The sequence below is a fragment of the Mauremys mutica genome, chromosome 1 (assembly GCF_020497125.1).
Source record: "Mauremys mutica isolate MM-2020 ecotype Southern chromosome 1, ASM2049712v1, whole genome shotgun sequence".
Taxonomy (NCBI): domain Eukaryota; kingdom Metazoa; phylum Chordata; order Testudines; family Geoemydidae; genus Mauremys; species Mauremys mutica.
Window position 1 is genome coordinate 363,615,385 of NC_059072.1, and position 25,822 is coordinate 363,641,206.

At 44.7% G+C, this 25,822-nt stretch overlaps 2 protein-coding genes across 2 annotated transcripts; both read left to right on the forward strand.

The window, feature by feature from the left end:
• The first annotated feature begins 1,895 nt into the window (after positions 1–1,895).
• On the forward strand, positions 1,896–2,834 carry LOC123361874 (olfactory receptor 52N4-like). The gene has a single exon (XM_045002062.1). It carries the CDS (start codon positions 1,896–1,898, stop codon positions 2,832–2,834), a length of 939 nt encoding a protein of 312 aa, XP_044857997.1.
• Positions 2,835–16,095: 13,261 nt separating this feature from the next.
• On the forward strand, positions 16,096–17,034 carry LOC123362288 (olfactory receptor 52N4-like). The gene has a single exon (XM_045002721.1). It carries the CDS (start codon positions 16,096–16,098, stop codon positions 17,032–17,034), a length of 939 nt encoding a protein of 312 aa, XP_044858656.1.
• The last annotated feature ends 8,788 nt before the right edge of the window (positions 17,035–25,822 follow it).

A 25,822-nucleotide genomic window follows, 5' to 3' on the forward strand; every position in this document is an offset into this window, starting at 1 on the left:
AAACTAAATAGATTGTTGATCTTTGAGCCTATTATTGGGATAAAGGCAGGTTTTTATAATATTTTTACTTAGTTTCTTGTGATTTTTTCTCTGAAAACTCTTCAGAGTGGTTCCACAACCCAACTTTAATCATGGGACACCAGAACTGGACATAGGATTCCAGGCGCGCAGCCACACGAGTGCCCCCCCATCTTGTTCAGAGACATTGCCACATCCCCCATGAGAGTCTCGCATCGTGTAAGCTCTGCAACCTATTCTTTGTTCCTAGATGTAGATAGCTACATAGTGACGTTAGAACACATATTGTTTCCTTTGACCCAGTTTACCAACCAATCCAGATTGCTCTGAATCACTGACCTGTCCTCGTCATTATTTATCATCCCAAATTTTTTGTCAGCTGCAACTTCATCAATATTCAGATATAAGAAGGGCTAGCAGCTGAAGATGCTGACGTGTGTCCCTACTTACACTTGTCAGATAAAACCTGTAACTTATGTCTCATGCAAAGCTCAGTGACTGCAAGAAAGTGTCTCACCAAAAGAAACAAGGGAAGTAAGAGAGCTGCAGGCCTGTAGCCCTAAATACCAAGCTCTTGTGCCCCTAGTGCCCATTCTGTTGAGCACAAAGTCATCACCCAGCATGATTATGTCTGTATCCATAGGGGGGGAACTGGCTCCTTTATAACATAGGAATTTCATTGTGGATCAGATATATGGTCCATTTAGTCCAGTGTCCTCTCTTTGAAAGTGGCAGCCCCAGTTCCTGAAGTAGAAGGTGTAAGAAACCCAGCAGTAGGTGGATGGTGGAGGGGAGTGACCTTACCATCATGAGGGCATCACCCTTATGCCTAACAGCTAGAGTCTGGCTTCTGCCCTGAAACACAGGGGTGAATAGCATTTCCAAAATATTTATTTAGCTGTAATTATTATAACTGGATAGTCTCACTATCCATGTAAATGTCCAAGCTTAGTGCATGGTCCTCAACTAACTCTCGTGGCAGCAAATTCTTCAGTCTAATTAGGCATTACCGAAGAAAGCATTCTTTTTTAACTGTTTTTATTTTTGCCACATTTCAGTTTAATTGAATATGCTCTTGAACTTGTATTATGAGACAGGGAGAACCCATTCTCCATCTACTCTCTACCTAGTCAGTATTTTATAGACTTTTCTCATGTTCTCTCTTATTCATCTCCTTTGAAAGGTAACAATACCAGTGTTTTTAACCTTTCTCGGTAAGAGAGTTTCCCTAGGTCCTTGATCATGCTCTTAGCCCTTCCCTGAACCCCTCTAGTTCTGCAATATCCTATATGAGAAACCATGCCAGTTCCATATAGCTGAGTCTAGAGGACAATGAAGCATTGACTAAGTGATTTCTTGGCATTGTATTTTACATATTATTCCATCTCCCACTCCTCCTGGATGTCAATGTTGTTCTTAGTTCCTGTCAATGCTTGCACTGTGCGCAGGATTTCCACAGATCTCTGTACCACGACACCCAGGTCCCTGTTCTGAGTTTCTATAGTTAAATTAGAACTTTATAAGGTGTTTGAGGACTTCAAGTTTTTTCCCTCCAATGGGCAAACACGTTGCAGTTATGGACTTTAAAGCACATCTGCCATCATGCTGCCCATTCACCTGGCTTGGTTAGGTCCCTCTGGAGTCTTCTCTGGACTTGACGATGACGTAAATAATCTGCTGCAATCTGTAAATGTTGCCACCTCACGGCTCACCCCCCTTGCTACATTATTAATAGCCATCAAATATTTACTGCACTATTTGTTATAAAGTGTGTAATCGCCATTGCCGTGCATCTCTCCCTCACAGGCATCTTGAGCATTTCTGACACCGATAGTCTCTTCGACTACCTTCGACTACCTTCGACTACCTCGACTACCATGGCATCTTTCAACCTCACCCCCTCTGACCATTCAACATTAATCCTAATGGGCATCCCTGGCCTGGAAGCTGCCCATGTCTGGATTTCCATCCCTTTCTCTATGTTCTACGATATCGGCCTGTTGGGAAATGTCACTGTTCTCTATGTTGTAGGCAAAGAGCAGACCCTGCACAAGCCGATGTACCTGCTGATCTACATGCTGGCGCTTACAGACATCAGCACGTCTACCTCCGTCGTGCCGAAGGCACTGTGTATATTTTGGTTCAATTTGAAAGACATTACTATGGGTGGCTGCCTCACCCAGATGTTCTTCCTTCATGCAGCTTCTGTTATGCACTCAGCTGTCCTTGTGACAATGGCCTTTGATCGTTATCTTGCCATATGTAACCCTCTGAGATATGACACCATCCTCACCAATGCACGAATAGCTAAGCTTGGGCTTGTAGGTTTGATAAGAGCTGTTCTGTTTATTCTGCCCATGCCCCTGCTCCTGAGCAGGCAGCCATTCTGTGCCAACCGCATTATTCCCCACACGCACTGTGACCACATGGCTGTGGCAAAGATGTCATGTGGGGACATCACAGCCAACAGGATGTATGGCTTGGTAATAGCACTTGTAGTCATTGGGTTTGACCTGATGCTCATTGCCTTGTCCTACGGTCTAATCATCAGGGCCGTCCTCAGAATCTCCTCCAAGAAAGCCCACCAGAAAGCCCTCAACACCTGCACTGCCCACATCTGTGTGATACTGACATCTTATACTCCCTCACTTTTCTCCTTTGTGACACATCGATTTGGTCAGGGCATCACTCCGCACATTCACATCATCTTGGCCAACCTCTATTTCCTCATCCCTCCCCTGCTCAACCCTATCATTTATGGGGTAAAAACCAAAGAGCTTTGTGACAGAGTGGGCAAATACACCTGCAAAATGTGATTGCCTGTGGCCAAGATTTTAACCTTGTGTGACAAGACGGGGAAAGGAGATCTCCTCATTAATCAAGGGTGCTTTGTCCCCGTTTGGCTGAGCTCAGCATTGTGGAAGTTCACAGTCTGAGAAGTTCCTCACACTTAACATCTTATCACTTCATGACCAAGCACTGCTCTCCCCATTGCTGAGTTCCCTCTCTCTGTCCATCACCTGATCACTTTCAGCATCACCCATCAGCCCCGCCCTCCATACACCCTGACACTCTTTCTTGCCATGACTTCCAGACCACCAGAAGATGCTGCAGCTCTCTGATGCAAGGAGGCTTTCCTTGAGATCCTGTGTGAACAGCATTCTTGATCAGTTTGACAAACAGACTATGCTTTCAGATAACCAAAGACAAAGAAAGCAACTATAATGCTGAACTTCTTTAGCATATGTACAGTGATCTGGTGAACAAAATTGTATCTGACTTTTCTAAGTCCAATCCTTCAGGAAAGTTTCAGATGGAAAGTGTGAATACAGGAAAATGGCTGCAGAGATCGAGACATTCTACTAGAGCTTGTTGGTGAGACTTGCGAAACCCTGTGTTTTTTAGAAACGAATTGCTGTGTTAAACTCCGACGTCACACTGGAGTCTAATTACTTCTTGCTTGAGCCATCGATTTTAACATTGCTTCTCAGCTGGATCTTTCAAATTACACATCAACCCTTCCTGGTGTGAAAGATGTCAAAAGTTGGTGCTGAGATGTCATGTTGGATTTTCTGAAAAAGAGATTGCCACCAACCATGCTGGTGATTGAATCACTTGCAGAACTAGGTCCTTCTGCTGTGCTCTGCCAGCACAACCTTTATTGGCTAATATCTCATTTTTTGCCATTCTTTTTCTTGAGACCTTGCACAGTTGGAGCAGAAATGGAGAGTTTTGCCAGTGGATCACTGGCCTCATATTCAGAACAACCATTTGGAGCAATTTTGGGATGAAGGTCTCAAATACACGAATGCTGCTGGTGACAAAGACTTCAGTGAACATGGCTTTTTTTGCTCTGTTGTTGCTGTCACTACCTTTTAGCAATGCTGCAGTTGAAAGATTGTTTTCTAAACGCTCCTCCTGCATCTTCTCTCACAAAAGTTTTTATCAAGTTCATCTGGGAAAACATTCTTCATGTTAGGCATATATGCAATGACACAAATTTTTTGTGAACATTTTTCCCCAAAGAAAGAAATGATTGCACTGGTCACTGGTCTTATGTATGACCAGCTGCAGAAGCATTCTACTTCCGACGAAGACAGTGAGGATGAAATGTTGCCTTTTAGAGTATAACAGTAACAAACTAATTCAACTCAAAATATAGACACTGACTGCAGTCATTGAATGCAATTAGAAAGAAATAATATAATTATGATAGTTTTGATTTTTCACTCCATATATTTTGGGCTTCTTTTGGTCTATTTTTAATACTGTCATTTGCTGTTTTTCATTTGAAACAGCTGCCATCCTTCGAAGGATGGAGATTCCACCACCTCCCTAGGTAATCCATTTTATTTGGCCTCTTGAACAAAGTTCATATCAGATGAAAGCTTGTTCAAGGAATTGACTACACAATTTATCAACAACCTGTACGAATCACAGCTTGCTCTCAGATTTTGGTATTGAGGCACATTGAAAGCATCCACAGAATCAGTCTCCCATGCAAAAATGCTGTTGAAATGCTGTGGTTCTGGCTGACGCTGCTCTGCCTCCAGCTCACTTTCAGGTGGTTTGCCAGATTTCTGCTGCATTAATAGCCCAAATTCACTTAGAAACTAACTCCAAAGTAGCCCAATCTATTTCTTAAAATATTTTGTCAGATATCTAGAACAGATTTGATATTTTCAAAAAATGCTTCAGGCCCCAGCAGGAGTTTGTCTACATCAGAAACAAAGCTAAGAGACAACAATCAAATTCAATATTAAAACCCCACTACTGGTACTTCAATCCTTATTGAGGTTTGGGAGGTGTTTCAAACAAAAAAGAGTGAATGATGGATTTTAAAATAGCCAAAAAGTAGCCCAAAACATATGTAGTGTAAAACAAAACAAAACAAAATAAACCCAGTAACATTACAATATTATTTATATATAATTCCATTCAATGATGGTAGTCAATGTCCATATTTTGAGTTGAATTAGTTTGTTATTGTTAGTCTCTAAAAGGCAACATTTCATCCTAATGGTCTTTGTCGGCAGTAGAATGCTTCTGCTGTTGGTCGTACATATCAGCAGTGACCAGTGCAATCATTTGGGTTGAACACATTCTGAAATACATACACCTCAAATCCAGGGTAACACAGTCATGTTCTCAAAAACACACTGTTTCACAACTCTCGCCTACAAACTTTAGTAGAATGTCCTCAATTCCTGCAGCAGCTTTCCTGTATTAGCACCCTCCAACTGACACTTTTGGTTTATTCTCCAGGATTCCTGAATGATTGGAAGTATAAAAAATGGGTACATTTTGTTTACTGGATTACTGCACATATGTTAAAGAAGTTCAGCATTGTAGTATCTTTCTTTGTCTTTGTCTCTCTGAAGCTCTTTTGGCTTCCATTATTCTGAACTGAGCCAGAACCCTGTTCACAAAGGGACTAATGGAAAGCCACCTTGCATCAAAAAGCTGCAGTATCTTCTAGTTGTGTTGAAGTCCTGGAAAGGCCGATGGACAGTGTGTGTGGGAGTGGGGGCTGATGTGTGATGCTGAAAGAGGTCAGGCTATGGTCAGAGAGAGGAAATTCAGGAACAGAGAGAGCAGTGCTTGGTCATGGAGTGATAAGACGTTAGGTATGAGGAACTTCTCAGACTGTGAACCTCCAAAATGCTGAGCTCCACAAAACTGGCACAGAACACCCTTGATTGATGAGGAGATCTCCTTTCCCCCTCTTGTCACACAGATTTAAAGTCAGGGCCCCAGGTGATCACCTTCTGCAAGTGTATTTGCCCAATTTCTCACAAATCTCTTGGTTTTGACCCCATAAATGATAGGGTTGAGCATGGGGGGGACAAAGAAATAGAGGTTGGCCAAGATGATGTGAACGTGGGGAGCGATGCCCTGACCAAATCGGTGGGTTAGGTTCGAGAAGAGGTTTGAAACTGTCGGAGAAAAACTCAGTTCTCGCTTTTTCTTTGGGTGCAGCAAAATCAAATACTTTATTCTTTCTCTAGTAATTACAATAGAGGGAGGGAGTGCCCTAGGACACAGGGTCGCCCCAGTCCCAGACAGGTCTCTCAACTGGTAAACAATTACAGCAAGCCTTTATACCTTTGTTACAGACAATTACTAGCAATAATACAGACAATAATGAGCAACAACTACATTTTGCTTATACATAAGCCATCCTGCTATCTTATTTGTCTCACTCCTAGAAAACGCAAGCCTGCATATTTGGTTATCAGTACAAGGTCGTAATAACTTTTTACACAGTTCTTTTCCTCTCGCCTCACACTATCTTTGCTTCTACAAGTCTCACGTCATTAGGGTCACAGCTGGCCTAACTCTTGCTAACTGACTGACATGCATTAAAATCCCCATCAAATCCTTGTTAATTCTTTCCCTGATTCCACACTCCCCCTTTTGTACTTCTAGTACAACAGATATTTTCAAATCTCTATTTGCATTAAACCATGGATTTCAGATTCTACAGCAGATATGTCAACCTTAGGGGTTTTCATTGGATGTAATGACAATGCATGATTAGCATGAACATGAAAGGTATTACTATTATTACGTTTTTTACAACAACAACAATAACATAATCCTAAAATAACTAACAATACTACAAACAATAAGATTCCCATAGGAATAATATAATGGGGTTGTTGTACAGTTTTGGTTAGAAAGCACAATACATCATACTTAGTACATAAAGTAGACACTCTATAAGCTGTATGAAAGGCATTCTTTTCAGCTTGATATATATTCTGAAGCATGTGAATTTGCCCTTGCAATTCAGAGATCCTTTGAACCTCTGGTAACAATGAAATCAAATTTTGAAACCGATCAGGCACTACTCTAGTCCAATTAAAAGATACCTGAAATCTAAGAGCTACTTGCAACATCCTATCTGCAGGCCAGTAAATGATATGATTGCCTCCAGCAGTGGTAAGATTAATATGTATATCTTGCAATGTGGTGGCTTTAACGTACACACAGCTATCATTAGCTTGAAAAAGTGGGTGTCCTGTCAGGGTAGTTCCTTAACCTCCACCCTCCCAGCAAATATTGTCATAAACAGTGACAACCTCCCCTGGCGTCAGTTTCCGTACACACTGAAGCTGTGGTGGTTCTAACGGCCAAAATGTCCAATGATTTCCTAACCCCATCCAAATATCTGCTGTAATCCCAGGAGCACTAACTAAAAATCGATTAGGAGAATCAGGCGGTCTCACTTCCCAGATATCTCGGTGAATCACCCAATCCCATATGCATCCTCCCCATGGACCCAGTAGGATTCGGTATGTGGGAGCCCACACCCCCTTAACCGGTCCATATGCTTGGAAGGAGCACTGTGAACGTCCACACTTCCATCCAGAAAGTCTCCAAGTATGTCTCCATGGCCACAGATTAGATGGTACTCCTGATGTGTCTGTAAGGGCAGTGGGCCAAGCTTGGTGCTCAAGATCATTCCGAATGGCCATCAGCTGGTCATTCAGGAAATCCTGAATTTCCAAACATGCTAGATCCCACTGCAATGCCTTCCCAGCCTCAGTGATATTCAATACCATCTCTCTCAATAACTTCTGGGTCATAGAACTAAGGGTGGAAATGACATGTAACTCACCCACTCCGGTTTGTACTTGGGTTAGCTGTGCCCCAGAAATTAGGCCGGTGGCCTTCTCTAGTTGGCCCAATTTCTCATCATGTTCCTGGTTCTTAAAAATATTCCAAACAGCTGCTGCACTATTGGCCCCATCCCATAAGGATCCGGTCAGGTCCCTCTTCTTTCTAGAGGAAATAACCCAGGCCCTCTGTTGTGCTAATCTAATGGCAGACCCTTGTGAACAATTTGGATATGTAGAGGTGATCTGAAAACTAGATAAAGGCAATGTAAACTTCACCATCCCTAGTGTAGTGTTAATTACAGTCCATCGATATTCTGCTACATCTCTCCTTAGTGTAGGTCTATACCACATCTGTTGGTTGTATACCTTTATATATTTCCGAGAGGCATTAATATTAATAGCATAAGAGGGAGTGTATTGCAATAAAGTACAGGTTACACTATCAGTCACTGGAATGGTTTCAATACAGGTAAAATTTCCAGTAGCAGAACAAACCCTTTGGGTATTCATTTGATTATTCACTAATTGGGTAACCAAATAACAATAAGGGCCTCTTTTAGGTAACATAGCACAAATTCCAGGAATAACCATCATATCTACTTCACTATGGAACCCATCAATTTCATTCATAACTTTTTTGGGGCTTATTTGCAGTAATATTATGGATTTCTATTTTCACTGATCCATTTGTTTTCCACTCAATTGTTCGCTCATATGAATTCTTTTGAACTTTAAAAATAGTCTTTCTTAGCAATATTCTAATAAATCACTAAGATGGGAAGGTCTTGGCCAATGAATTTCATTAGAATATACAATTTTGTTTGTATCTGGATAAATTACAGAGGTGATGGCCAGGGTTGAGGGGCTAGTGGGGGTAACCTTTGTGGTAGCAAGGCGCTTTCGGTATTCATCATCTGAAAGCCAATTAGGGAGGGCAGTACATCCCCAGGGTACTTGTCCATAAGCACAGAGCCCTGCCCCTGGAAGAAATCCAAGCCACCATTCAACCCCACATTCCCAAGCACGTTCCCCACAGTTCCCTCCTTGCCAATTAACGATACTTCGTTTCTTCCACCAGGGCCAGTTCTTAATGTCTCTTTTAGTCAGGAATCCCTGGACTCTGGAGGTTTCTGCAGAACAAATGTTTCTTCTTTTCATCTCTGAAAACAATTGTGGTTTAGCATGATAAAGGGGAGAGGTCACCAGTACGTCACCCTTTAATGTTGGAATTCCTTTAGAAAAATCCAAAGGCACAGTAGGTCTGTCAGTGGACAAGAGAGAGGTCGCTAGTACTTCACCTTGTCCTCTTTTTCCGCTGTCCAGAAGGTACAGTAGGGCTAGAAGAAGGAGTACGCTGATCATCAGTAGGAGTGTCCTCCCGAGGTTGAGGGGTCTTTTTGCAGTGAGATGCATGGGTCCAGGCAGGTAGTCCTTGACACTTCACAGCAGTGTTGGTGGTTAACAGGACTTGGAAAGGGCCTTTCCAGCGTGGAGCCAAGGCAGTCTTTCGTTGATGGATCTTTATGTAGACCCAGTCTCCTGGTTCCAATGAGTGGCAAGGTTTTTCGGTAATGCTTCCTTCACCTGTGTATAAAAAGACTTAGCACATTTCATTAGTGCCTGACAATACTTAAGCATTATGTCATCCATCAAATGAATGTCCATCTGAGCTAGGGTTAGTGGGGGTGAAGTTGGTAGTCGCATTGGGCGTCCTGTCAAAATCTCATGAAGGCTGAGTCCAGTCTTTCGATTGGGAATGGCTCTCATACTCATCAGTGCCAAAGGAAGGGCATCTGGCCACTTTAAGTTTGTCTCAGCACAAATCTTGGCCAGTTTATTTTTTAAAATCCCGTTCTGGCGTTCCACTGTCCCAGCAGACTGTGGGTGGTGAGGGCAGTGAAGGTTGTGTTGGATCTGCAAAGCTGCACATAACTCCTTTACAATCTGTCCAGTAAAATGAGTTCCACGATCACTGTTGATACTCACAGGAATGCCAAAACGTGGTACAAAATCTTTAAGCAGAAGTTTCACAACAGTCCTGGCATCTGCTTTCCTGCAAGGAAAAGCTTCAACCCAATTGGTAAATACATCAACTAAAACTAATACATATTCATAACCACAACATTTAGACATTTGAATAAAATCGATCTGAATATTTACAAAAGGTCCCCAAGGGGGAGGGTGGGCTGCCCGCTTAGCTTTAACAGCTTTACCAATGTTGTGCTGTTGACAAATCACAGAGTGTTGACAGTAGGAATGTGCTACAGAAGGGAAACTGGGTGCACACCAATCTCGGTTAACTGCTGCAACCATCCCCCCTTTGCTCACGTGTGCCATTCCTTGGTATATGCGAGCAAGATAGGGCAGTAACATCTTCGGTGCCACCAGGCAACCATCCGGGGCACGCCAAAGATGATCAGTATGTAAAATGCATCCAGCAGCACTCCAAGAGTGTTTCTCGGTTCTTGATGCTGTCTCCTGGATCTTAGCCAGATCCTCAAGGGAGGCTAGTGAAGGCTGCTCTATCAGGACACAAGTATTTTCAGCCTGAGGTACGGAAAGGGCCGCTGCTTTGGCTGCAGAGTCTGCCAAAGCATTTCCACGGGTAACTTCATCATGAGGGGTCTGGTGAGCAGTACATTTAACAATAGCAATAGCTTTAGGCAACAAAAGAGCATCCAAAAGAGCAGATACATAAAAACCATTCTTAATAGGAGAACCAGTGGATGTAAGGAAACCTCTATATTTCCAAAGCAACCCAAAATCATGTACTACTCCAAAAGCATAATGAGAATCTGTATAGATAGTAACTGTTTGATCTTTAGCTAGAATGCAAGCTCGAGTCAAAGCCACAAGTTCAGCTACTTGAGAGGAAAACACTGAAGACAGGAAAGCACTTTCAACAACAGCACAAGCAGTACATACAGCATAACCAGCAACCAATTTACCCTTAGAATCTCGCAAGCACGAGCCATCCACAAAATAAAGGAGATCAGGATTTTGAAAAAGGCACATCCAGTAAGTCATCTCTAGGACGAGAAAGGACAGATGTTACAAACACACAATCATGTGGTTCTCCGTCTTCTGGCCCAGGCAACAAAGAGGCTGGATTAAGAACAGGGCAACGAGCCAAAGTAATATGAGATGAAGATAGCAAAACGAGCTCAGTCGTCCAGTCCTCCACCGACACCCCAATAGAGATTTCAAAAGGTCTCTTACCTCTATTGTGGCGCCATGAGGTTCAAAGGGGAATGATCCGTAGTAGCCGTCTGTGGGTCCGTGGGTGTTGCCATCCCGGACAAGCCCCCAAATTGTCGGAGAAAAACTCAGTTCTTGCTTTTTCTTTGGGTGCAGCAAAATCAAATACTTTATTCTTTCTCTAGTAATTACAATAGAGGGAGGGAGTGCCCTAGGACACAGGGTCGCCCCAGTCCCGGACAGGTCTCTCAACTGGTAAACAATTACAGCAAGCCTTTATACCTTTGTTACAGACAATTACTAGCAATAATACAGACAATAATGAGCAACAACTACATTTTGCTTATACATAAGCCATCCTGCTATCTTATTTGTCTCACTCCTAGAAAACGCAAGCCTGCATATTTGGTTATCAGTACAAGGTCGTAATAACTTTTTACACAGTTCTTTTCCTCTCGCCTCACACTATCTTTGCTTCTACAAGTCTCACGTCATTAGGGTCACAGCTGGCCTAACTCTTGCTAACTGACTGACATGCATTAAAATCCCCATCAAATACTTGTTAATTCTTTCCCTGCTTCCACAAAATATAAGACATCAACATCACACAGATGTGGGCTGAGCAGGTGTTGAGGGCTTTCAGGTGGGATTTTTTGGAGGAGATTCTGAGGATGGCCCAGATGATCAGACCGTAGGACAGAGCAATGAGCGTCAGGTCTAACCCAATGACCGCAAATGCTACCACAGAGCCGTACATCCTGTTAAATGTGATGTCCCCACACGACATCTTCGCCACAGCCATGTGCTCACAGTGCATGTGGGGGATAATGCGGTTGGCACAGAACGGCTGCCTGCTCAGGAGCAGGGGCAGGGGTAGAACAAAGAGAACAGCTCTTATCATACCCACTAGCCCTAGCTTAGCTATGCGTGCATTGGCGAGGATGGTGGAGTATCTCAGAGGGCTACATATGGCAACGTAGCGATCGAAGGCCATTGTCACAAGGACTGCTGTGTGCATCACAGAAAGTGCATGAAGGAAGAACATCTGGGTGAGGCAGCCACCCACAGTAATGCCATTCAAATTGAACCAACATATAAACAGTGCCTTTGGCATGACGGAGGTAGACATGCCAACGTCTGTGAGTGCCAGCATGCAGAGCAGCAGGTACATCGGCTTGTGCAGGGTCTGCTCTTTGTATACAACAGAGAACTGTGAAATTTCCCAACAGACTGATAATGTAGAACATAGAGAGAGGGATGGAAATCCAGAAATGAGCAGCTTCCTTGCCAGGGATGCCCATTAGGATGAATGTTGAAGAGTCAGAGGGGGTGAGTTTGACAGCTGCCAGGAGGTGGTCGAAGCCTTGATCGGGCTCAGAAATGCTCAAGGTGCCTGTGAAGGGAGAGAAGCAAACTTCTTGGATCTTAACACAAGAAAGAATTACTCCTTCTCCCCCCACCCTTTCCCCCCCAATCCCTGGTGAGTCCAGATCCAATTCCCTTGGATCTAAAAACAAGGTAAAATCAGTCAGGTTTTTTTAAAAAGAAGGCTTTTAATTAAAGGAAAGAAAGGTAAAAGAAAAAAAAATCCCTCTGGGAGATAGCATACAAGCTGATCTCACAGACAACAGATTCAAAACACAGAGGATGTTCCCCTGGGCAAACTTAGTACACAAAAGAATTCCCCTAATGCCAAGCCAAGTTACAAAAAGAAAAATAAACATAAACCTATTTATTTCCTTCCTTAATCCTCGATACTCTGATAAGAGGCTGGTTCCTTGATCTTTTCCACTCCGGCCAAAACTGAAACTGACTCTAAATAAAGGAAACTTCCCTCCTTCCTTTTGAAACATCTGGTTATGACAAGGGGGTTACACACTTTATATCAATTAGTATAGTAAATATTTTATAGTTATCACGCATCTAGAACAGGGGTGAGCAGTGAGGTAACAACATTTGCAAATGGCACCAGATTATTTAGGTTATAGTCAAGTCCAGAAAAGTCCTGAGAGGGAGCTAAGCAAGCCAGGTCAATGGACAGCACAATGGCAGATGAAATTCGATGCTCTGTAGACAAACTATTAGAACAGTTTGAGCTGCCAGATATATATCCACTTTAGACCTCACAAAGGGATACTGGCAAATACCTTTGATGTCAGAACCCTGGGAGAAGAAAGCCTTTTCCACGCCCTTCAGCTTGCATTAATTCAGGATCAAGTCATTTGGCCTCCACAGGGCGGCAGTGACTTTTTGGATGGTCGGGATGCAGCAGCACGCTGCTACAATAAATTGAAAATGGTTTTTGGTCCTGTATCTTGTGGCAGCATCCCACACATTGTGCAGATAGCAGTACATTACACACAGAAAAGAAAACCACCATGAACTTCTAGACTGAATTTTGTCTGGAAGACTCAGTTTGCCCTGGCATTCTGAGCCCCTGGAATCCGCAAATCATTTCTTCACTCCCAGGGGAGGCTCTCAGGCAGAGGTTCACCACAGTCTATTTTCTGCTTTTCCCGCTGCTCATGGAGCTGAGGGAATTGTCTGGGAGTGCAGCCAACCAGACAGTCTGGAGGGACTGTACGGGGGAATCATAAAGGTCTCTGCCCAGCACGCCGAGTGTCAGACATGTGAGATTCATACACTGATTCTCAGGGCTCTTCCTTCCTGTCGCAGTAAGGAGATTTCCTCTCTCTGATGAGCGGGATTTCAGTGAGTTGCTGTTTCTGCATTAAAGTTAGTGCTAAGGGCTTAGGAAGAGTTACAGTGATGCTGAAATTGCTCTGAATCAGTGACCTGTCCTCGTCATTATTTATCATCCCACATTTTTTATGTCAGCTGCAACTTCATCAATATTCAGGTATGAGAAGGGCTAGCAGCTGAAGTTGCTGACATGTGTCCCTACTTACACATGTCAGTTAATACCTGTAACCAGGGCCGGCTCCAGGCACCAGCTGAGCAAGCTGGTGCTTGGGGCGGCAGATTCTACGGGGCGGCATTCGGCCCAATCCTAGGGCGGCACTGACGCTTTTTTGTTGTTGTTGTTTCTGAGCTGCTCTGGCTGCCCTGTAGGGGGCGGAGGAGGGGAGCCCCCTGCAGCACATTTGGCAGGGCAGCCCGTGTCCTTCCCTCCCCGCCGACCGGAGCAGCTCGGAGCCCTCCCGGCAGGCTGCGCGGAGGTGGTGAGCACCCCCCTGAAGCCCTGGCTGCCCCCCGTCTCTCTCGCTCCCTCCCCTTCCCCCCATTAGACCGGGCGCGCACTCTGCAGCACAGGGAGTCCCCTGGCTCCGGCCGCCCTGTGGGTTTTTTTGTTTTGTTCTCCCCTGCTTTGCCGGCCGCGCCGTTCCCCCACCTCCGCTTTGCCGCTCCAGCCGCGCCGCAGGTTGATTTTTTTCACCTGCTTTGCCACTTCAGCCGTGCGGGTTTTTTTGTTTTCCCCCACCCTGCTTCACCGCTCCGGCTGTGCGGCAGGTTTATTTTTTCTTCCCTGCTTTGCCATTCCAGCTGCGCCCTTTTTTTGTTCCCCCAACCCTGCTTCGCCGCTCTGGCTGTGCCGTGTTTTCTTTATTTTCTTCACCAGCTTTGCCGCTCCAGCGCCCTGTTCCCCTCCCGCCTTTACCGATCTAGCCCCACCGTGGTTTTATGTTGTTGTTTTCTTTCCCCCCCCGCTTTGCTGCTCTGGCTGTGCTCCAGTTTCCCCTCCTCCCCCTCTGCCATTCCAGCCACGCTGTTTTTATGTCCCTCCCGCACCCTGCTTTGCCGCTCTGGCCCCGCTGTGGTTTTGGTTTTGGTTTTTCCCCTGCTTTGCCGCTCCGGTTGCCCCTGCACCCCCCCCCCCTTTTTTTTTTTTGCTTGGGGCGGCAAAAAAGCCAGAGCCGGCCCTGCTTGTAACTTATATCTCATGCAAAGCTCAGTGCCTGCAAGAAGGTGTCTCACCAAAAGAAACAAGGGAAGTAAGAGAGGTGCAGGCCTGTAGCCCTAAATACCAAGCTCTTGTGCCCCTAGTGCCCATTCTGTTGAGCACAAAGTCATCACCCAGCGTGATTATGTCTGTATCCATAGGGGGGAACTTGGCTCCTTTCTAACACAGCAATGGCCTTGTGGATCAGATCTATGGTCCATTTAGTCCAGTGTCCTCTCTTTGAAAGTGACAGCCCCAGGTGCTGCAGTAGGAGGTGTAAGAAACCCAGCAGTAGGTGGATGGGGGCAGGGGAGTGACCTTACCATCATGAGGGCATCACCCTTATGCCTAACAGCTAGAGTCTGGCTTCTGCCCTGAAACACAGAGGTGAATAGCATTTCCAAAATATTTATTTAGCTGTAATTATTGTAACTGGATAGTCTCACTACCCATGTAAATGTCCAAGCTTAGTGCATGGCCTCAAATAACTCTCGTGGCAGCAAGTTCTTCAGTCTAATTAGGCATTTAACGAAGAAAGCATTCTTTTTTTAACTGTTTTTATTTTGCCACATTTCAGTTTAATTGAATATGCTCTTGAACTTGTATTATGAGACAGGGAGAACCCATTCTCCATCTACTCTGTACTAGTCAGTATTTTATAGATTTTTCTCATGTTCTCTCTTATTCATCTCCTTTGTAAGGTAACAATACCAGTGTTTTTAACCTTTCTCGGTAAGAGAGTTTCCCTAGGCCCTTGATCATGATCATAGCCCTTCCCTGAACCCCTCTAGTTCTGCAGTATCCTATATGAGAACCATGCCAGTTCCATATAGCTGAGTCTAGAGGATAATGAAACATTGACTAAGTGATTTCTTGGCACTGTATTTTCCATATTATTCCATCTCCCACTCCTCCTGGATGTCAATGTTGTGCTTAGTTCCTGTCAATGCTTGCACTGTGCGCAGGATCTGTACCATGACACCCAGGTCCCTGTTCTGAGTTTCTAATGTTAAATTAGAACTTTATAAGGTGTTTAAAGACTTCAAGTTTTTCCCTCCAATGGGCAAACACGTTGCAGTTATGGACTTTAAAGCACATCTGCATCATGCTGCCCATTCACCTGGCTTGGTTAGTTCCCTCTGGAGTCTTCTCTGGACTTGACTATGATGTAAACAATCTGCTGCAATCTGTAAATGTTGCCACCTCACTGCTCACCCCCCTTGCTACATTATTAATAGCCATCAAATATTTACTGCACTATTTGTTATAAAGTGTGTAATCGCCATTGCCGTACATCTCTCCCTCACAGGCATCTTGAGCATTTCTGACACCGATCGACTCTTCGACTACCTCATGGCATCTTTCAACCTCACCCCCTCTGACTCTTCAACATTCATCCTAATGGGCATCCCTGGCCTGGAAGCTGCGCATGTCTGGATTTCCATCCCTTTCTCTATGTTCTACTTTATCGGCCTGTTGGGAAATGTCACTGTTCTCTATGTTGTAGGGAAAGAACAGAGCCTCCACAAGCCGATGTACCTGCTGATCTGCATGCTGGCGCTTACAGACATCAGCACGTCTACCTTCGTCGTGCCGAAGGCACTGTGTATATTTTGGTTCAATTTGAAAGACATTACTGTGGGTGGCTGCCTCACCCAGATGTACTTCCTTCATGCAGCTTCTGTTATGCACTCAGCCGTCCTTGTGACAATGGCCTTTGATCGCTACGTTGCCATATGTAACCCTCTGAGATACACCACCATCCTCACCAATGCACGGATAGCTAAGCTAGGGCTAGTGGGTTTCATAAGAGCTGTTCTCTTAATTCTGCCCGAGACCCTGCTCCTGAGGAGGCTGCCATTCTGTGCCAACCGCATTATCCCCAACACGCACTGTGAGCACGTGGCTGTGGCAAAGATGTCATGTGGGGACATCACGGCCAACAGGACGTATGGCTTGATAATAGCATTTGTAGTCATTGGGTTTGACCTGATGCTCATTGCCTTGTCCTACGGTCTGATCATCAGGGCCGTCCTCAGAATCTCCTCCAAGAAAGCCCACCAGAAAGCCCTCAACACTTGCACTGCCCACATCTGTGTGATACTGACATCTTATACTCCCGCCCTTTTCTCCTCTCTGACACAACGGTTTGGTCAGGGCATCGCTCCGCACATTCACATCATCTTGGCCAACCTCTATTTCCTCATCCCTCCCCTGCTCAACCCTATCATTTATGGGGTCAAAACCAAAGAGCTTCGTGACAAATTGGCCAAATACACCTGCAAAATGTGATTGCCTGTGGCCATGGACTTTAACCTTGTGTGACAAGGCGGGAAAAGGAGATCTCCTCATTAATCAAGGGTGCTTTGTCCCCGTTTGGCTGAGCTCAGCATTGTGGAAGTTCACAGTCTGAGAAGTTCCTCACACTTAACATCTTATCACTTCATGACCAAGCACTGCTCTCTCCATTGCTGAGTTTCCTCTCTCTGTCCATCACCTGATCACTTTCAGCATCACCCATCAGCCCCGCCCTCCATACACCCTGACACTCTCTCTTGCCATGACTTCCAGACCACCAGAAGATGCTGCAGTTCTCTGATGCAAGGAGGCTTTCCTTGAGACCCTGTGTGAACAGCATTCTTGATCAGTTTGACAAACAGAGACTATGCTTTCAGATAACCAAAGACAAAGAAAGCAACTACAATGCTGAACTTCTTTAGCATATGTACAGTGATCTGGTGAACAAATTTTATCTGACTTTTCTAAGTCCAATCCTTCAGGAAAGTTTCAGATGGAAAGTGTGAATACAGGAAAATGGCTGCAGAGATTGAGACATTCTACTAGAGCTTGTTGGTGAGACTTGCGAAACCCTGTGTTTTTTAGAAACGGATTGCTGTGTTAAACTCCGACGTCACACTGGAGTCTAATTACTTATTGCTTGAGCAGTCGATTTTCACATTGCTGTTCAGCTGGATCTTTCAAAATACACACCAACCCTTCCTGGTGTGAAAGATGTCAGAAGTTGGTGCTGAGATTTCATGTTGGATTTTCTGAAAGAGAGATTGACACCAACCATGCTGGTGATTGAATCACTTGCAGAACTAGGTCCTTCAGGAACAGTCAGCATGGATTCACCAAGGGCAAGTCATGCCTGACTAACCTAGTTGCCTTCTATGACGAGATAACCGGCTCTGTGGATGAGGGGAAAGCAGTGGATGTGCTATTTCTGGACTTTAGCAAAGCTTTTGATACAGTCTCCCACAGTATTCTTGCCAGCAAGTTAAAGAAGTATGGGCTGGATGAATGGACGGTAAAGTGGATAGAAAACTGGCTAGATGGTCGGGCTCAACGTGTAGTGATCAATGGTTCCATGTCTAGTTGGGAGCCGGTATCAAGTGGAGTGCCCCAAGTGTCGGTGCTGGGGCCGGTTTTGTTCAATATCTTCATTAACGATCTGGAGGATGGTGTGGACTGCACCCTCAGCAAGTTTGCAGATGACACTAAACTGGGAGGAGTGGTTGATATGCTGGAGGGTAGGGATAGGATACAGAAGGACCTAGACACATTAGAGGATTGGGCCAAAAGAAATATGATGAGGTTCAACAAGGACAAGTGCAGAGTCCTGCACTTAGGACGGCAGAATCCCATGCACTGCTACAGACTAGGAACCGAATGGCTGGGCAGCAGTTCTGCAGAAAAGGACCTAGGGGTTATGGAGGACGAAAAGCTGAATATGAGTCAGCAGTGGGCCCTTGTTGCCAAGAAGGCTAATGGCATTTTAAGTTTTATAAGTAGGGGCATTTCCAGCAGATCGAGGGATGTGATCATTCCCCTCTACTCAGCACTGGTGAGGCCTCATTTGGAGTACTGTGTCCAGTTTTGGGCCCCACACTACAAGAAGGATGTGGATAAATTGGAGAGAGTCCAGCGGAGGTTAACAAAAATGATTAGGGGGCTGGAGCACATGACTTAGGAGGAGAGGCTGAGGGAACTGGGATTGTTTAGCCTGCGGAAGAGAAGAATGAGGGGGGATTTGATAGCTGCTTTCAACTATCTGAAAGGGGGTTCCAAGAAGGATGGATCTAGACTGTTCTCAGTGGTAGAAGATGACAGAACAAGGAGTAATGGTCTCAAGTTGCAGAGGGGGAGGTTTAGGTTGGACATTAGGAAAAACTTTTTCACTAGTAGGGTGGTGAGGAAGTGGAATGGGTTACCTAGGGAGGTGGTGGAATCTCCTTCCTTAGAGGTCTTTAAGGTCAGGCTTGACAAAGCCCTGGCTGGGATGATTTAATTGGGTTTGGTCCTGCTTTGAGCAGGGGGTTGGACTAGATGACCTCCTGAGGTCCCTTCCAACCCTGAGATTCTATGATTCTATGATTCTACTGTGCTCTGCCCTGCACAACCTTTATTGGCTAATATCTCATTTTTGCCATTTTTTCTTGAGACCTTGGACAGTTGGAGCAGAAGTGGAGAGTTTTGCCAGTGGATCACTGGCCTCATATTCAGAACAACCATTTGGAGCAGTTTTGGGATGAAGGTCTCAAATACACGAATGTTGCTGGTGACAAAGACTTCAGTGAACATGGCTTTTCTCTGTTGTTGCTGTCACTACCTTTTAGCAATGCTGCAGTTGAAAGATTGTTTTCCCAGATGAACTTGATAAAAACTTTTGTGAGAGAAGATGCAGGAGGAGCATTTAGAAAACATTCTTCATGTTAGGCGTATATGCAATGACACAAAATTTTTGTGAACATTTTGCCCCAGTGAAAGAAATGATTGCACTGGTCACTGGTGTTATGTATGACCAGCTGCAGAAGCATTCTACTTACAACGAAGACAGTGAGGATGAAATGTTGCCTTTTAGAGTATAACAGTAACAAACTAATTCAACTCAAAATATAGACACTGACTGCAGTCATTGAATGCAATTAGAAAGAAATAATATAATAATGATATTGTTGATTTTACACTCCATATATTTTGGGCTGCTTTTGGGCTATTTTTAACTCTGTCGTTTGCTGTTTTTCATTTGAAACAGCTGCCAATCCTCAATCGGGATACAAGTACCGGTATTGGGGGGTTGATTTTAAATTTGATCATCATCTCATAGCTTTGTTGTTAAAGTGGACAAACTCCTGCTTGGGTTTTTAGCTCTTTTTTTAAAATCACATCTGTACTAGATAGCTAAAAAAATGTTCCATTTGTTAGTTGATGTATAGACCAATATGTTAATAAAAAAAACCCAATAACTTTGTTTCAATAAATATACTGAGCAATTTGAGCTTAATTTTTTTTAGTGATTTGAGGCTATTCATGCAGTAGAAATTTGGCAAACTACCTCAAGCTGAGCTAGAGGAAGAGCAGTAACAGCCAGAAACACAAGGGCCAGAGAAGCCGGCCGAAAGGCAGAGTTGGGCTGGAGCCAGAGAAGCAGCACTGAGCCAGAAGGTTTAGAGCTGGGCCAGAGGCTTGGCAGCTCCCCCTACTCCACTCTGGGGCATCCCCTTGCAGCAGCTCCTCACCCCCCACCCTCCGCCCTGAGGCACTCCCTCCCCACCCCAGGTCACTCCTGCTCCACACACGAGCACCCGGAGCACACCGTCGCTGCTTCACTTCTCCCGCCTCCCAGGCTTGCGGCGCCAAAGAAAATGGCACCCCCCAAATCCTAGTCGCCTAAATGGTTGCACCGGCCCTGCATGGACACAGAATTCTCTCAGAGCACAGGCCCTGGCAATTTGGACATCATGGTGGTAATGGGACAGGTTCATGCCATGGAACGCCGATTCTGGGCCCAGGAAACAAGCACAGACTTGTGGGACTGCATAGTGTTGCAGGTCTGGGATGATTTCCAATGGCTGTGAAACTTTCGCATGCAGAAGGGTACTTTCATATGCATAAGGGCACTTTCATTCTCCATCCTTAGAGATTTTTAAGGCCCAGTTTGACAAAGCCCTGGCTGGGATCATTTAATTGGAATTGGTCATGCTTTGAGCAGAGGGTTGGACTAGATGATTTTCTGAGGTCTCTTCCAACCCTAATCTTCTATGATTCCATGAAGAGAGCCACCTGGGGTGGGGACACCCAAGGTCCTGTCCTAAGTGAACATGATGAGACTGGGGGTTCAGCGTCCCAGGAATCCTAGGCCCTTCTGGGTCGCCATTACAAGGACTGCCACACAGGAGAGTGGAAGGGGAGTCCTTGAGGTCAGGCAGGCCTCTGGGTAAAGGGAGTGAGAGTGGGGACTCAGACCCTTGTGCTAGCCAATTCCCATGGGGTAGTGCAGAAGCCAGGAAAGTTCCCCACAATAGTTCCGGAACTAGGAGAAACTGTTGGGTTGGATTTTAGTGACATGTAAAGAGATATATGAGGTGTGAAATTTTCATATAAATCATAAAAGCTGAAATGTTTAACTTTGTGGGGCAACTTTCTGCATAATATGTATGTAACATCACTGCACGAGACGGCTTCCCAGAGCCTTTTATCATATAAAACCTTTTTCCTGTACTATTGTATTATGGGCAGTAAACCTGACATTGGTTATTCATAGATTCATAGAAGACTAGGGTTGGAAGAGACCTCAGGAGGTCATCTAGTCCAACCCCAACTACATCATCTTAGCTAAGGCTTTGTCAAGTCAGGCCTTAAGAAACTTCTAAGGATGGAGATTCCACCCCCCCGCCCCAGGTAACCCATTTTATTTGGCCTCTTGAACAAAGTTCATATCAGATGAAAGCTTGTTCAAGGAATTGACTACACAATTTATCAACAACCTGTATGAATCACAGCTTGCTCTCAGATTTTGGTATTGAGACACAATGAAGGCATTCACAGAAATCATTCTCCTATGCAAAAATGTTGTTCAAATGCTGTGGTTCTGGCTGACGCTGCTCTGCCTCCAGCTCACCTTCAGGTGGTTTGCCAGATTTCTGCTGCATTAATGGCCCAAATTCACTTAGAAGATAACTCCAAAGTAGCCCAATCTATTTCTTAAAATATTTCATCAGATATCTAGAACAGATTTGATATTTTCAAAAAATGCTTCAAGCCCCAGCAGGAGTTTGTCTACATCAGAAACAAAGCTAAGAGATGACAATCAAATTCAATATTAAAACCCCACTACTGGTACTTGAATCCTGATTGAAGGTTGGGAGGTGTTTCAAACAAAAAAGAGTGAATGATGGATTTTAAAATAGCCAAAGAGTAGCCCAAAACATATGTAGTGTAAAACAAAATAAAACAAAATAAACCCAGTAACATTACAATATTATTTATGTATAATTCCATTCAATGATGGTAGTCAATGTCCATATTTTGGGTTGAATTAGTTTGTTATTGTTAGTCTCTAAAAGGCTACATTTCATCCTAACGGTCTTTATCGGCAGTATAATGCTTCTGCTGTTGGTCGTACATATCAGCAGTGACCAGTGAAATCATTTGGGTTGAACACATTCTGAAGTACATACACCTCAAATCCAGGGTAACACAGTCATGTTTTCAAAAACACACTGTTTCACAACTCTCGCCTACAAACTTTAGTAGAATGCTGCAGCAGCTTTCCTGTATTAGCACCCTCCAACTGACACTTTTGGTTTATCCTCCAGGATTCCTGAATGATTGGAAGTAGAAAAAATGGGTACATTTTGTTTACTGGATTACTGCACATATGTTAAAGAAGTTCAGCATTGTAGAATCTTTCTTTGTCTTTGGCTCTCTGAAGCTCTTTTGGCTTCCATTATTCTGAACTGAGACAGAACCCTATTCACAAAGGGACTAATGGAAAGCCACCTTGCATCAGAAAGCTGCAGTATCTTCTAGTTGTGTTGAAGTCCTGGAAAGGCCAATGGACAGTGTGTGTGGGAGTGGGGGCTGATGTGTGATGCTGAAAGAGGTCAGGCTATAGTCGGAGAGAGGAAATTCAGGAACAGAGAGAGCAGTGCTTGGTCATGGAGTGATAAGACGTTAGGTATGGTGAATTTCTCAGACTGTGAACCTCCACAATGCTGAGCTCCACAAAACTGGCACAGAACACCCTTGATTGATGAGGAGATTTCCTTTCCCCCTCTTGTCACACAGATTTAAAGTCAGGGCCCCAAGTGATTACCTTCTACAAGTGTATTTGCCCAATTTCTCACAAAGCTCTTGGGTTTTGACCCCATAAATGATAGGGTTGAGAATGGGGGGGACAAAGAAATAGAGGTTGGCCAAGATGATGTGAACGTGGGGAGCGATGCCCTGACCGAATCGGTGGGTTAGGTTCGAGAAGAGGTTTGAAACATAAGACATCAACATCACACAGATGTGGGCTGAGCAGGTGTTGAGGGCTTTCAGGTGGGATTTTTTGGAGGAGATTCTGAGGATGGCCCAGGTGATCAGACCGTAGGACAGAGCAATGAGCGTCAGGTCTAACCCAATGACCACAAATGCTACCACCAAGCCATACGTCCTGTTGACTGTGATATCCCCACAGGACATCTTTGCCACAGCCATGTGCTCACAGTACGTATGATGGATAACGTTGTTGGCACAGAACAGCTGCCTGCTCAGGAAAAGGGGCAGGGGCAGAACAAAGAGAACAGCTCATATCATACGCACTAGTCCTAACTTAGCAATTCGTGCATTGGTGAGAATGGTGGTGTATCTCAGGACTGGTCTACACTAAGAAGGGCGGTCGAACTAGGGTACCCAAATTCAGCTATGCGAATAGCGTAGCTGAATTCGAAGTAACCTAGTTCGACCTACTCACCCGTCCAGAGGCAGCGGGGTCGAACTCCGCGGCTCCCCCGTCGACTCCGCCACCGCCGTTTGCAGTGGTGGAGTACCGGAGTCGACCGCAGCGCTTCCGGAGTTCGAACTATCGCGTCTAGATCAGACGCGATAGTTCGAACTCCGAGAAGTCGAACTCACCGTGACGACCCGGAAGGTAAGTGTAAACCTACCCTCAGAGGGCTACATATGGCAACGTAGCGATCGAAGGCCATTGTCACAAGGACGGCTGAGTGCATCACAGAAAGTGCTTGAAGAAAGAACATCTGGGTGAGGCAGCCACCCACACTAATGCCATTCAAATTGAATCAACATATAAACAGTGCCTTTGGCACGACGGAGGTAGACATGCCAATGTCTGTGAGTGCCAGCATGCAGAGCAGCAGGTACATCGGCTTGTGCAGGGTCTGTTCTTTGTCTACAACAGAGAACTGTGAAATTTCCCAATAGGCTGATAATGTAGAACATAGAGAAAGGGATGGAAATCCAGATATGAGCAGCTTCCATGCCAGGGATGCCCATTAGGATGAATGTTGAAGAGTCAGAGGGGTTGAGTTTGAAAGCTGCCATGAGGTGGTCGAAGCATTGATCGGGCTCAGAAATACTCAAGGTGCCTGTGAAGTGAGAGAAGCAAACTTCTTGGATCTTAACAGAAGGAAGAATTACTCCTTCTCCCCCTACCCTTCCCCCCCCCAATCCCTGGTGAGTCCAGATCCAATTCCCTTGGATCTAAAAAACAAGGTAAAATCAGTCAGGTTTTTTTAAAAAGAAGGCTTTTAGTTAAAGAAAAGAAAGAAAAAAAAATCCCTCTGGGAGATAGCATACAAGCTGGTCCCACAGACAACAGATTCAAAACACAGAGGATGTTCCCCTGGGCAAACTTAGTACACAAAAGAATTCCCCTAATGCCAAGCCAATTTACAAAAAGAAAAATAAACATAAACCTATTTATTTCCTTCTTTAATACTCGCTACTCTGATAAGAGGCTGGTTCCTTGATCTTTTCCACTCCGGCCAAAACTGAAACTGACTCTAAATAAAGGAAACTTCCCTCCTTCCTTTTGAAACATCTGGTTCTGACAAGGGGGTTACACACTTTATATCAATTAGTATTGTAAATATTTTATAGTTATCACCAATCTAGAACAGGGGTGAGCAGTGAGGTAACAACATTTGCAAATGGCACCAGATTATTTAGGTTATAGTCAAGTCCAGAAAAGTCCTGAGAGGGAGCTAACCAAGCCAGGTCAATGGACAGCATAATGGCAGATGAAATTCAATGCTCTGTAGACAAACTATTAGAACAGTTTGAGCTGCCAGATATATATCCACTTTAGACCTCACAAAGGGATACTGGCAAATACCTTTGATGCCAGAACCCTGGCAGAAGAAAGCCTTTTCCACGCCCTTCAGCCTGCATTAAATCAGGATCAAGTCATTTGGCCTCCACAGGGTGGCAGTAACTTTTTGGATGGTCGGGATGCAGCAGCACGCTGCTACGATAAATTGAAAATGGTTTTTGGTCCTGTATCTGGTGGCAGCATCCCACACATTGTGCAGATGGCAGTACATTACACACAGAAAAGAAAGCCACCATCAACTGCTAGACTGAATTGTCTGGAAGACTCAGTTTGCCCTGGCATTCTGAGCCCCTGGGATCCGCAAATCATTTCTTCACTCCCAGGGGAGGCTCTCAGGCAGAGGTTCTCCACAGTGTATTTTCTGCTCTTCCCGCTGCTCATGGAGCTGAGGGAATTGTCTGGGAGTGCAGCCAACCAGACAGTCTGGAGGGACTGTACGGGGGAATCATAAAGGTCTCTGTCCAGCACGCCGAGTGTCAGACATATGAGATTCATACACTGATTCTCAGGGCTCTTCCTTCCTGTCGCAGTAAGGAGATTTCCTCTCTCTGATGAGCGGGATTTCAGTGAGTTGCCTGTTTCTGCATTAAAGTTAGTGCTAAGGGCTTAGGAAGAGTTCCAGGGTTCAAGTCAAGAACGACCTTGGTAGGAATTCACCAGGACAGCAACTTGAAATGTTCAGTATTATCAGAAACACCAAGGGATTTACCTGGTAACCCTGGAGTTACAAATGCTTTGGAAATAGTTTAGAAAAATATTTGTTTTTTAAGATCAGTTCCTTGTGTCTTACTGTGTCCTTCTATCTGTCTCATTAGCTTCCTTTTTGGGGTTTATGTGGATTTTCCTCTGGTTCGCTCATTTTGTCCTGTTCAGGAACTTCACTGTCCTGTTAAGAACTGCAGCCAAAACCTCTGCAGCAGGCATCTGTGTCACCAGAGAGCTCACAAGAAGAATGTG